Genomic DNA, 13,998 nt, shown 5'->3' with positions numbered 1-13,998 from the left:
GCTTCCTCCCTTGATTTATGTACTCCCACTATTTGTCCAGTGTTCAAGGACATTGGGGATGGGGTTCAACAGTCAGAATTCGTCTCTCTTCAACATTTAACTTCCCTTATTGTTGGATGAAAGGCAAAGTGCTATACCACCTGTTGTAGTAGCACATGTCTGCATACAAACTATGGGAGAATCACATTCCCTTTCCCAGTCTTCTCTCTCTTGCAGTAAGTAGAGTACATTCTTGTAGTCTAACCCACTGGAATCACTCTTGCAGTCTGACGTGTGCCAACCCTTCTCAGCTGAATGGGTGAGTGTGTTTCATCCCCTCATACTTACTCCATTGTGGCTTGCTTGTCACCGAACCCATGTTGTTGCTCACAACCATGACTTTATTCATCAATATCATAGTCTGGGTCATAATCAGGACTTTATTCATTACTGTCATATTCTGGGTCATAATCAGGACCTTATTCATCAATGCCATAGTCTGGGTCATAATCAGGACAGTTTCCATGTATGCTATAATGCCAGATTATTAGCAGAGACTTTTTTTGCACAAACCTCCTTTCTACTACTCTCTCTTCATTTTTGAATAAGTTCAACCATCAGTATTTAATTTCATTAATTTTTGTCGGAGGTATCAATTCTGGTACTTTCTGTTTTATTACCTCGTTTGTTTCTTCACTGCTGGCTACAACTCAATTAAAAACAAAAAAGAAGAAGAAAGGAAAACTGAAATTGACATTTTGTGAAGTAAATACAATAATTTTCTTTCATTATACTTGATAAATATGTTATATTTGCAAAAATGCATGCAAGCAAGGTAAGAACAGACATATCGTTTTAAAGTACAAAATATTGATACTTTTGCACTCAATATATAAAATTGTACATATCTCTTAACAGTTTTTATATTCTGTTAACCAGTTTTAGCTGAAAGTGTAGTTAATGAAAGATATAGTAATCAGATTTAAAGCAGCTGCACCTCCCACTCAAAGTATATAAAGTGTATTTAATTGTTGTTTGCAGAAGACATCTCGGTGTCAAGATACAGGCAGAAAGAAGGACAAAGGATAAAGTCTGGGTCTGTATGGTGAATTAGGAGAAACTGAAACAGTATGCAGTTAAGATTTTCTTTGGTTAAAGTGTAAATCAAGGCAGTATCTGGCAGTAGTGGCATACATAAAAGAAATAATTCAGATCAAGGCATGATCCAGAAGAAGAACAAATGCAATTTATAAACTCAGTGAGACACACACACACACACACACACACACACACACACACACACACACACACACACACACACACACACACACACACACACACTTACAAAAAATACTGTCAAAGCAAAAACTAAAAAAAAAAACATTTCCCAGAAGATATCTTCAAATTACTCCTTGTAAGCTCACGCACAATGTAATTTCTCTCCCAGGAAAAGTGTGCCATACTGCACTTTTACTGACGAAGTGGAGAATAAGTACTGTAGACATTATAGAGGAACTTTTAAATCAACAACAGTAAAGCACAAAGTCCTGTGGCCAAGCTGCCAAATACATCAAAGTATATTAACTGTTACCCCTTTGTGCACTGCAACCTTTAAGTAACCTGAACTGTGTGGGCACATGAGAAAGCAAAGAAGGATTTCAGACATAAAAAAGTGATACCCTGTAAAGAGCAAAGAAAAGGTGCTGCAAAGTCATTAGCATTCAGTTAGGGAGTGCCAAACGCTAGAATTAAATGACGATAAATGCTCTTGCATATCCCTCCAGTCAGGTTTGTTAACATTATTTTGTACTGACAGCTCTGCTCTTTCACCTGAAGCCACTACTTACTGGACCAATGCTCGCCTGCTGAATGGAGTGCAAAATCAAGCATAAAACCATATTGTTGTCTATGCCAGGGTCTTATGCTTTGCCCAGTGCCATCTTTTTCTGCTATATTTTCTTTTTATTACTTTTTTTCAAATTAGCTTTCATTGTGTTTCTCCAGGGTGGATGAATTGTATTTATTTTTTTCATCCTGCATTTCAAAGATGCTTGTCAAGTAAAATATGAGAAGTGTGATTTAATAAAACACATCAATGGCTTAATTTTAGACAAATTCTGAATTCCTTTCTATAAACAAAATTCAGATATCTTAGGAGTGTTTTTTGTTTCTTAGAACAACCTCAAATATATGTATATAGCTGAAACATAATCTATTTTTTTTTAATATTCAAGCCTGTTTTTGTGACATATTACATAACACATTCAAAAGAGTGCTTATGGCAGGTGGTTCTGTAAATTACATTTATACAAATTATACTATGAATATCTTGGAAATAATAAATAAAGCTAAAACCACATCCTCAGAGAAATACAAACTAGGCTTATGTATGTAATAGCCACTAAAGTAATAATTCATATTAGTTCAGTTTTATTTATAAATAGTATAACATAAGCTAGGTGGGCTGCCCCACTGGAACATTTTCAACTGTTACCATATGAATGTTGCTGCGGTAGCATTGTCGCCTCACAGTAAGATGCTGTCCGGTTTGATTCTCAGCTAGAGCATCTTCTGCACGGAGACATGCATGAATGGGCGTAACTTCGTTGAAGGTTGTGCGTCAGGGCTGGTAACTCAGCACGTAAAAATCAACTACCAATCATTAGCGAACCGGAGTTCCGCTGTGGCGACCCCTAACCGGGAAAAGCTGAAAGACACAACAACAACCATATGAATGTTAATTAAAATGTTAACTATAATGCTAATGGAAAAAAGAAAACACAACCAATAATGTTCAGGGTGGGCAGACACGTTTAAGATTCTGAATGAGATGATGATCGGAACTAGTTCATGTGTTCAACAAACAATGTCAACAAATTCAACTCAGAGCAGCCCAATGGCATTAAGGAATAAAGCCCACAGAGTGCCGTAGATGACCCATGTTTGACTAATAGTGTGGGCACTGGAGGGCCTTGGGGCGGTGGGAGTGAGTGGAGACTATTGGTTTATCCACTGGGGGTGAAGTCTGGCTCACTGGAAAAAGCAGCATAAGAACCTGATGAGCTCTGTGCTGCACACACTTTGAGTTGCTTAATCAGGAAGTTGCACACAGGCAAAAGAGTGCATGCACATCCTAAGGTCAACAGTCATACAGATGGCAAGCAGGATCATGCTTCCACAGTTTCCCCAATCTTCTCACCATCCTCAGAGACATGATGATGGGGTGAACTCAGTGGAGGCTAAAGCATGCCTATTAAACCAGATGAATGAGGAGATGAACTAATGGCATTTGATGGTCACCTGCAGGGATTAAAAAAAAAAAAAAGAAATGCAACTCAACTACAAAGTGAGAGTCAAAATCATAACCCTAAGTAGTACATGGAGTTTCTGGCTGCAGCAGTTAAAGTGAAGAAGTACCTTGGATAGGATTAATAATTCTTTGGCATAGCACAAACCACATACTTGCAATGAAATCTTTCATGCTAAGTTTGGTGAAGGTTAGCATAGACTCATAGACCAATGTTGTGTTACAGGGACCCCAAATGTGCAGCAAAAAACATATGAAAATAGCTGCATAATGACAAGCTACTGAAACAAGGAGGTATAATTAGATCTGAATAATATTTCAATGTATGCAAGTTCATCATTGTTATGATTTATAGAGTTGTATTTAGGGAGGATTAAACAGCTCTAGGTGTCTGACTATAGAAAGGCAAAGCACACCAAAACTTTTGTCATTAAAGACAACGAGAATGCTTTGGATTACAACAACCTTCATGCAGTAGTATTTTATAATTCTTGGTGGTGCAATTTTCTGTTGCTATTTGTGAAGTGTTGTCCAGAATTAATATAGACACTACTGTCAAAGGGTGACTTATCATAATTCCTTTGAGCAAGAGATTACTGGTCACTTTAGAGCTGACTGGGGCATTTTATGGTTCTTGCTTGATATGAATCTCTCAACATGAAGTCCAAGGGAATGTTGTCTTTCTTATACCTTTGAATACCAAGGTATGTATTGTTCTTTATGTACAGTTAAAATGTACTGTAATCCCTGTTCCAAGTATTCATAGGCCTATACTTATAGAATACTTAACAGAATCCTTGTTATAATATTTCATTATGTGGTGGATTATGTATGGATTTTGTAGGCTACCACATGAAAGAACTAACACTATGACTACCTTCTGCGACATGGCGCACTACCTTGAGGTACTTGGTGTCATATATCATGACCATGCAGAATATAGGCCCCAACTGCCCACAGACACAAATGTTTGTGAATGTGGAGAGTTGCAATATCATGAACTACTAGGTAATGAGTGATGTACATTAGTACTAGGTAGTGAGTGATATACATTAGTACTAAGTAATGTGTGATATTCATTAGACCCTAACCAGTGAGTCTGACCAGAACCCTGTCAGTTCTTATGATTCACATGTCTAGCACAGTGGCAAATGTTAATGAACATAACTACTTTTTTTTTAGTGTACCCAAATGTAATCCTGTTTACATATTCATAGTCTGTAGCAAGTGGTGCTGGGTATGCACTGGAACCTGGCTTATCATTGTCATAAGAAAACATATTTTTCCCATTTCAACATGTGGTCAGGGGGCCATGCCAATTGTTGCAACCTCTCTTGATTCACAGCATTTCTACCTTCTTCAACAGTCATGCCTGCCTGTCGCATGTCTTCAAGAATGTAGTTCATCAACTCATTGATTGGACATTCTTGTTTCTTCCTGTTTCTCCCAAATCTCATTTACTAACTGATTTTGCTTTCCTGTACTTGACTAAACCTCTGTGATCTGTTTTCCTTGACCATCTGTGGCTGCTTTACCTTCTGCTCTGATGTCATCATTTCTTCATCTGTCCTGCAGTGTGTGCCCTTTCTCAGGTTCTTCATCTCCATCACATCAAGCTCCATCAGTTCTGGAGTCCTGAGTTCTACCTTAACTGCTCAGGTTTCTGTACCATACAGTAGTACTGGTAGCAGCAATATTTTATACACCTTCACTTTCACTTTGTTCCAGTAGGCCGCAGCACCTCTGACTTTACCTTTGACCTCCTAATTCAGTCATCTTTTCTCGTCAACCATATCCTCAAGTGCTTCAAGCTGTTAACCTTTTCCACCACCTTCCCTTCTATCTCGATTTTCAGTTTCTTCTCATTTCCTCCTTTTGCTGTCATGACAGCTTTCTGGTCTGTACTCAGTAACATCCCATGTGTCTTCATTTTGCATTCAAGTCCACTACCATTTGCTGAAGCTCCTTTTAAGAGTCTGCTTGAAGAGCTACATCATCTGCATATATCTGCTTTGTTGATCTGTCCCCTGAAATTCACACTACCATAATGAGCAGTGGGCTGAGAGCTGAACCATGATGCACACCCCCCTCCCACTGCAAATTCCTCTGTGAGTCCAAACATTGTTTGTGTTTGTGTCAGTGAGTCCTTGTGCATAGCCTGTACTAGTTCTATTAATGTTACCAAGGCATGGAATCATCACAAGGCTGCCCAAATCACCTTTCATGGGATTTTGACACATGCTTTTTCCAAGTCTAATAATGGCCGATTGGATTCATTCCTCATCTCCAGCTTTTTTTCTGCTGTCTTTCTTAGTGTGAGCATCATGTCGGTTGTACTCATCCTGATTTGAATAAAAATTGCTCTTTTTCATTTTTACTTTCTACTGCCTTGTGTATTAATTTACAAATCACCATCATTAGGACTGTCATACAGTATGACAGGACTTTGTTACCTTCCTCACATTGCCATCAGTCACTGTAATGGCACAGTCACAACACTCCATGGATTACTTGTCGATTACAAGGCTGAGACAGAATTTTATCTACAGCTTAGAGAACTAAAATTACTTGTAAATGTGTTAGTGTTGCATCTACAAGTAATCCATGGAGTGTCGTGACTGTGCCATTACAGTGACTCATGGCAATGTGAGGAACCTGTTGCAAACCTCTCAACCTCTTAGCACAAAAAATCTGGACAAAGCCTAAAATAATTGGTAGACAAAGGCCCAAAAATAGAGGCAGATTTTTAAATACTGCTCTAATAAACATAGAACATTCCTAAAATTCCAAAATATAAACTAAGCACAAGGTCCATGGCAGCAGATATAAGGACAGCAATGGATCGGTTAACTTAAAACACACTTTATTCACGGCAAAATTAAAAAATTAAGAAAAAAATTGAATAGCAGCAATTCATCAAGTGCTGTCATCTCTGTTCATTCGGAGACTTTTTAAAGATAACAGCACACTGTCAACAGTCACTTTTTAAATGTAAAAATCCACCCCCTAATTACTCTTCACCAATAAAAATGTGTTGTCAATTAAGAGCTCATACATATTAAAAAGATAAATACACCTTTTTAAAATGTATATAAAAATATATATATAATAAAAATACCACTTTAATCAAAGATATGTGAAACATATAATACACAATGTAGTACAATAAAACTTCCACCATCAAAACATTTATCCAATATAGAATAAACTATAAACAATATATATATATATATATATATATATATATATATATATATATATATATATATATATATATCATTATCTATCTAATTCTTTCAATTTTAGAAAGGAAGCTAGAGACAGGGCATCATTAATACATGGCCAGCTTATTGCTTTCATTCTAATCTGCCAAATGGCCTCCTGTTTTTCTAGTTGAAGTGTCCATGGGCCACCTCTTGGGTTAATTTTAAGTCCATCCAGAATAATAAATTTAAAAGTGTGTCCAGAAAAATCATTACAATGTTTCACAAGGGCATTTGTGTCTCTCTCCAACCTTATATCTCTAAAGTGCTTGTAAATTCTATATTTAAGCTTTCTTTCAGGTTTTTCCAATATAGAAAGTGGGACATTTAATGCAAAGGGCACAATATACCACTCTCTCAGTCTGACATGACCCCTTCTTTTTTATTTTAATCATGGTCCCATTTATTACACAGGAGGGTTCCTCTAGGATATGTGCACACATTGTGCATGACCCACATTTTTTCATATAACCTACCATAACTTTCCTAATTTCCACTTCCAGGATATTCTCAATGTATTTTACCGTGAATAAAGTGTATTTTAAGTTAACCGATCCATTGCTGTCCTTATATCTGCTGTCGTGAAGCTTAAACATAGAACATTACTGGAATAACAGGCTTTGTGTTACCATGCATTTTTCTGAAGGATATGATGTCTGAAACTCAAATGTATGTTATTTTTTACTGACTTCAATCCTCAGTGATTTGCCAGAAAACCACAGATTTTATGAGGAACAGGCTAAAAATAAGGGAAAAATCTGGACATTCTGCAAAAATCTAAACAGCTGAGAGGTATAACCTGTTATGCAGTTCAGGTTAACAACATGGACCTAGTGTCACTGCACCAGAAAATGACATTAAGGAGCAAACTTCACATCAAAAATACACAAATTATGCAAAAGTCAATCAGCACTGTTACTGTGAAAGTCCTCCAATCCATACCTGATAGCAAGTCATTTAAAAGAGCATGCCTTGTTTTGAGACAGAGTACACTAGAAATTCTGCTGCCTCATACCTAATAATCTACCCCTGAAGTTCTATAGCTGTTTCATTGAGTTAATACAAATGATAAATTATGAAATATTTTTGCTGACAAATGGGAGAGATGTGTAGGACACATATCAGTTACATTTCAACTCCTCCCTATGCCTGCAACCAGGTTTTCGCTGTTAGTAATTTGATAGGGACAATGACAAGAACTGAACAGGATAGGCATGCAACATACTGTTTGTATAACTATAAGAGATTACTGACTAGTATGACTTTGGCCTTAATGTGGCATAGACTCCTTTTGATTTTTCTGACAGAATCCATGAGTGCTGTGCTAGCAGTAATCCCATATTTAACTAATAAATTCTGTTGTTTTCGTTCAGACTCTCCATATTTTATTCCCAATAAATTACTGATGTATTTAGGAAACTCTCTTCTGATATGCAGAGTAGTATGGTTGGTCATATACAGTGATTTGACATCTATTACTTGGCAGAAAAGTGTTGGTGTTATGGAAAGTTATTTTATAAAGTTCAACACTGACCATTACTTGACCAGTAATTTCTCCCTGCTGTGATATACAACAATCTCGGAGATATTATACAGTTAGTTGTTGGCAGGGACAGAGGAAGAAATGCATCTTTTGTGAAAATGCTACAAAACTGTAACAGAGTTTCATGATTTATTGTTTAAAAATTCGAGCTGAAGTTTATTTTTCACAATTGTGGGGCTGTTAATACTGGGAAGAAAGAAGAGCAGTAAATGAAATTATTACATTTTAGTATTGTGGGCCATTGGCTTACAGGAATTCAACAATTCACAGGAGAACTGGAGCATATGTGGGTGGTATGTATTTGTGTGTGTGTGTAAGAACAAATCTGTGTGTTGAAAATGAGTCGCTAATAATGAACTTTTGCTCCACGGAGCTGTTGCACGTCTCTGGATTATTGTTGTAGCACTATTAGAGTTCTCCAGCAAATACCTTGTATTGCTACTGTAAAAATGTCTCTGAATATACCCTTAGTTTCTCCATTTCTTAATTATCCATGCATTTTGGAATCTATTATTTATTTACAGCTACATAAAAGTACTGCTGCTTGCTAAAGACTGTAATACTCCAGTTTGTTTTAGTATGTAACATTTCAGTATTTATTTTCCTTAAAGCAATTAAAAACTTACATCCTTCTTCATTCCTGATTTCCAAATGTACAAGATCTGGATCTGTGTATGAACCCTTGGCTGACCTGAAAACAGAAAAATAAATGAAAACATTTGTTTAGTTTGATATGAAACTAATAAATGCATGCTCTGAAATGTCAACATTATATTTACTGTGAATTCCAAACCTAATAAAAAAAGTCAGTTACAACAAAACAACAGGCCATGAGACATTAAGTAGCATCACACACATACATACACACACACACACACACACACACGCACATGCAACTAGACTCTGAAACGCATTATGCTGAGAGTGCAATGAGTGTACTTAGGCAAACCATAATATTTTTGTCATTACTAATTATTTTTCTCATCAGCTAACCACTGCCACTCAATAAGTACACAGTAGAATTTTAGGGGCGGGTCATTCCTGCAGAACTATAAAGGACACATATGCTTACAGATACTCAGTGCTGGTTTGGAACACTTGCCTAAGCTTGAGAAAATCAGCAACATAGTGGGATCAATGAATGCACCATGATATAAGTGCATCACTAATTGTCATATGTGTGGCCATGTGATAGCATTACATCATGCGCATGAATCAAGGAATATGTGCCTCTGTAATTACTTGAAAATAATCTTGCTTTATGTCCATCAACATTGCCTGATGTTAGATATAGCCAAACATATCTGTAGCCCTCTGTTGTTGTCATCAGTGTGACAGCAGAACAGCAATTATGGCCAGCGTAGCTCTAATCCTGTATTGGAACACATGCCTTACTTAGGCAACAACATACATTGCATCTTTTCATGTTCTCAGTCTGTAAGAGGCTTCTCACTACAACTAGTATGGAAGGACAAACTACTCAAATGACAGCATCAATCTTCAATACAGCCTCTCAAAAGGAAATTTAGAATAAACTCTTAGAAGAGGAAATCAACATCTACGCATGAGCACAGCACATGTGGGTGACAACACTGTCAAGAACATGTACACTGACTGCAAGCAGTGACATCAGGATTTGAACTATATGCCTAACATCACATGCTAAAGAAGGTTTGCTGAAATACAAGCGCCACTCAATATTTATTTTACAACAGTGGCACTGCACATTTCAGTGAATGATATTCCAAATGTATATTAACTTGATGTTTCTGCTAAAAGTGTTTGCACAGTATACGCAAACTGTACAGATGTAAATCATATATGAATTTGCAGCCTGTCCTGCACAGTCAGAGCAGGAAACACGCACTCACAGAAGACAGTCAGCCTTGTATTTGAACTCCCTATCTGCTGATAGTCTATACAAAAGTGGCCTAATGGTTAAAGTGTTTGCCTTATAAACACAAGGTACAAGGTTTGAATCTCACAGGGGATAATTGGCTGTTTAAAATGACTCGCAAGGGCATTTAGCCTAGTACTAACCTATGAACCTATAAATAGGTACTGCAAAAGAAGTCTGACTGCATGTGTGCCACACTGCATCTTTGAATGGATGACATCAGCTATGTCTTGCAAAGGAGATGTGTGTGCAAAAATGACTTCTATAGTCATGTAGGACAGTAAATTTTGTCAATACTCAGGGGTGAAAGGCAATCCTGCATCCATTTACATTTGCAGAGTAACAGTCACGCATTTCTCACTGCTGTATTTGAACTCCCTGTCTATCAACTGACACAATCTACATGCAAATATATTTTAAGCATGTGCCACAGGAGAGGTCAGCCTTTATTGGTACTAGAGTGCATTAATGAACTGATGACCTCATCAATGTGTTGTAGACAGTATGTGTTTGTGGACAGAGTAAAAAGGGGATATGGGATTTTCTTCTGACCATGTAAATATTTCTTATGAGTGGGAGTCAAATGAGAACAGGTGTTAAACTTATTTTCAAGTAATGCTAAGGCCTCACCATCAAATATACAAGTTGAGTGTTGTTAGATTAGAACCCCTGATCTACCTAGTTACACAACCTAGAGGACACAGTACTTAATGCAACCACCACCACAGAAGTTTGACTTCTAGAATATGAGAATACACTTTATCGGGGATGACATCAGTGCTGTGTTTGACAAAAAATTATGCTGGGAGAAGAGTCTGGACAAAGGATGACACTGGCAGAAGAGTCTGACATGGATGTGGACTCACCCTGTAGGGTAAAAGTTTCTCCAGAATGTAATTTCAGTAAGGTCAGGAGTACATAAGGTCATAGTCACATGATCCAATATGCAACCCAAGCCCACAAGTTGACTGTGTGAAATTAGAACACCCTGCCTTCCTAGTTAAACAATTTAGAGGACACAGTATTTAATGCAGGTGCCACAGCAGAAGTCTGATTTCTACACTGTGGGATGTCATCAGTGTTGTGTTGTACAGGAGAGGATGTTGGGAGAAGGTTCTGACATTAATGTGGACTTATCCTGGAGTGTCAAAGTTTCTCTAGGCCCCTATTTCAGTGAGGCCAGTATCACATTAAATCATATTACATGACTCAATACACAACCCAAATATACATACCCATTGACATCTGTGTGATTAGAACCCCCTACCTATCAATATAGAGGACACAGTACTTAACATAAGTGCCAATAAAGAAGTGTGACTTCTAGTGTGACAGTGCAGTGTGCATAGGATTAGTTTCTCGTTCTGAGTCAGAGAAAATGTTCTGATGTTGATTTTTTTTTTGTCCAAAGCCATATTTGTTGGTATGAAGGAGTAACTGCAATCTTCCCATCAGCCATAAATACATACTGCTGACTTAGGTCAGCTATGCTGTCATTAATGTATATTTCAGAAGACAGACTGACATGTATCTGTTTTACATGATGTTGTATAGATGAGACACCCACACATTTGAAACACAGGGTGGACAATAAAGCAGTCATGGAAAATCAGGTTAGGATGATCGTATGCAAACCTTGATGAATGCTACTGATATTAGCAATAGTATCTACACATGCATGGTTGCAGTAGGGCTAAGTACTGATGAACTATGTGTGCCAAGGCTCTATGCATGTGCATATCATTTGTAAGTGTCAGTGTTGCAGTGCAGACATAACTGTCCAGAATTAAGTGGTCAGTTAACCACGCAGTTCACTGCAGTTCATTTGCATATATTAAGCAATTTCCATGTAATGAATAATACAAACCAGTAATAAAACTTATCTTTGTACAAAATGTCTTGGTAAAGCTCAGTGCTGAGAACCTTATTTGTGTGGATGTTGGCAAAGTATTAATATATGTGTGATTATACACTGAGGTGTTGCACTTGGAATGTGAAGTAGCAGTATTGAGTGTTGTTCTGTTGTGCTCCCTAACATCCTTTGTGCAAATAAGGAGCAGAGAGAAAATGCTGTGATTGTGATTAAATGTACAACAGATCTTTTTATGTTAACATGTTGAAGATACACACTTTGCATGTAAGAGTCTACCTTTGACATGTAAGGGCCAAAGCTTAATTCAAAAATGAATTGTGCTTGCTTCCCTGTTTGTGCAATCTTAGGCAGTGAGCAAACAGGGTTCACTGCTTGAGGATTAAAGTGAAAACTTTAATGTTGTTAGCTTTCTGTAGCACATACTGGCTTAGTGATGATGGCCTCAGCGTGCATTAGCAATCAGGACAGTACTGAGTGGAGAAAATCTACCTGCCACCTAACTTTCTCTGTGGCACAAGGAGTTAAGCTGAGTGAGCTAAATAAAAAAGCAGATTGGAAGTAGGGTTTGAATCCATAATGCAGATCAATTTACAAAGGGTGTCATAGTGGAATAATCATAAGTAATTTTGATCATGGCTGTGAGACTACAAAGGAATGGCTATCCTAGAAATGTTGATTGCCCAAATTGTGTCAGTAATGCCTACTGAAATAATCTCTTATACTTACTACATATCAGCCATGCTTCAAGACAGATAATGAATTACTTGGGTGTATGATTTGTACAAGGATGGTATGTATTTGAAATAATTATTACGACTCAGCACATATTCTAACTGTGTGTGTAGGGCATGATGTTTCCTCAGAATAAGGACAGTAGCCAAATGACATAAGATGAACATTTCATACATCATCCTACTAAATATCTTTTTCAAGTATAAAAACTTTATACATTTTTATACTTGAAAAAGCCCTACAATTGAGTTAGGGTGAAAGCGCTTGTGGAATTTATTCAATAAACATTTTATGGACTTGCAACCTGTGTGCTGACACGATAGTTTTATTGGATTAGTGGTTTTGTTCTACAATCTTTTTCCACTTGTTTTTTTATCATCCTACTAAATATGTTACATTATAATGTGATGAGACAGAAAAGGTGATGAGAGACACGGAGTTGAAGAGAAACATAACAGTTTGTGCTATGGCACATGTATGAGCACCTGTATGGTGCACTTGCTTTTCTTGTTTCCTCATACAGAATGTGTCCAGCTCTCTACCATTAAGTGATTGATATAGGGAAAGAGAAGGTGCAGCAAACTGGAAGCATGATGTTGACAGGAGGATGGTGTTTTATTGATAACAGATGCAGCACAAACGTACACAAGTAATATTAATATGGAGAACTATTACATTAATCTATAACATATGCAGGAATCCAACCTTTGGCAGTAGAAATCAAACTTCACAGATGTTGATTATCTTAGCTCATCATGGAGGAGCTTAGACTATACTAACTTTCAATCAAACATTGTAAGAGACACTCAAAACATATTCAGTAAAAGCATTCAGTAGGCAGCAGTACTCATTGCACTTCTATCAACTGTAGCCTCTCTTACGCATTACATCATATCCAGCAGCATGATACATATGGAAGAAAACCAACTTTAATCACCGCTTTCATCTTTTACAGACGTCATCAGACTAACACTCTCACAAACCTAATTCCATTAAATACTTCAACCAATCAAATAAAAAAATCAATTAACATCAATAAGACATTCTTATTAAACAATTAACTCTCAAATTAAATACCTAAAATTACTTTATTTATTTATAAACAGTCTCCTCTTTTTAAAAAACACTTGCTATTGATCATATCACCGAGCCTTGGGTATTTATCCACCCCCATTTTTATTTGCCACAAAGTCTCCCTTTGCTCTAAGCAGTGATTAAAGTTTTGTGTATGTTAATTCCTGTGCCCTGGACTTCTTTATACAGGTTGGTGGTCGAGTGGTATTTTTTGTGCAATTTTTGTGATATTGTTTACCACTATCGGATTTGTTGTCATTCTGATTATTGGTTTTGTTGTGGTTCTACCTTCCAATGGCCAATGCAGTGAGAGAAACAGTGAGAAATGAA

The 13,998-nt window shown here is 37.1% G+C and overlaps 1 protein-coding gene across 1 annotated transcript in view; it reads right to left on the bottom strand.

The window, feature by feature from the left end:
• The window catches only part of LOC122788639 (VPS10 domain-containing receptor SorCS1-like), a 1,297,464-nt gene that overhangs the window by 1,245,006 nt on the left and 38,460 nt on the right, over nt 1–13,998 (bottom strand). Inside the window, exon 2 of the mRNA XM_044055539.1 lies at nt 8,719–8,783. Coding sequence (XP_043911474.1) covers nt 8,719–8,783 — 65 coding nt within the window. The remainder of the gene's footprint in view (nt 1–8,718; nt 8,784–13,998) is intronic.

The sequence above is a fragment of the Protopterus annectens genome, chromosome 14.part0, assembly GCF_019279795.1.
Source record: "Protopterus annectens isolate FY-2018-M chromosome 14.part0, PAN1.0, whole genome shotgun sequence".
NCBI classification, from domain to species: Eukaryota; Metazoa; Chordata; order Ceratodontiformes; family Protopteridae; genus Protopterus; species Protopterus annectens.
This window is presented reverse-complemented; position numbering and strand designations above follow the sequence as displayed.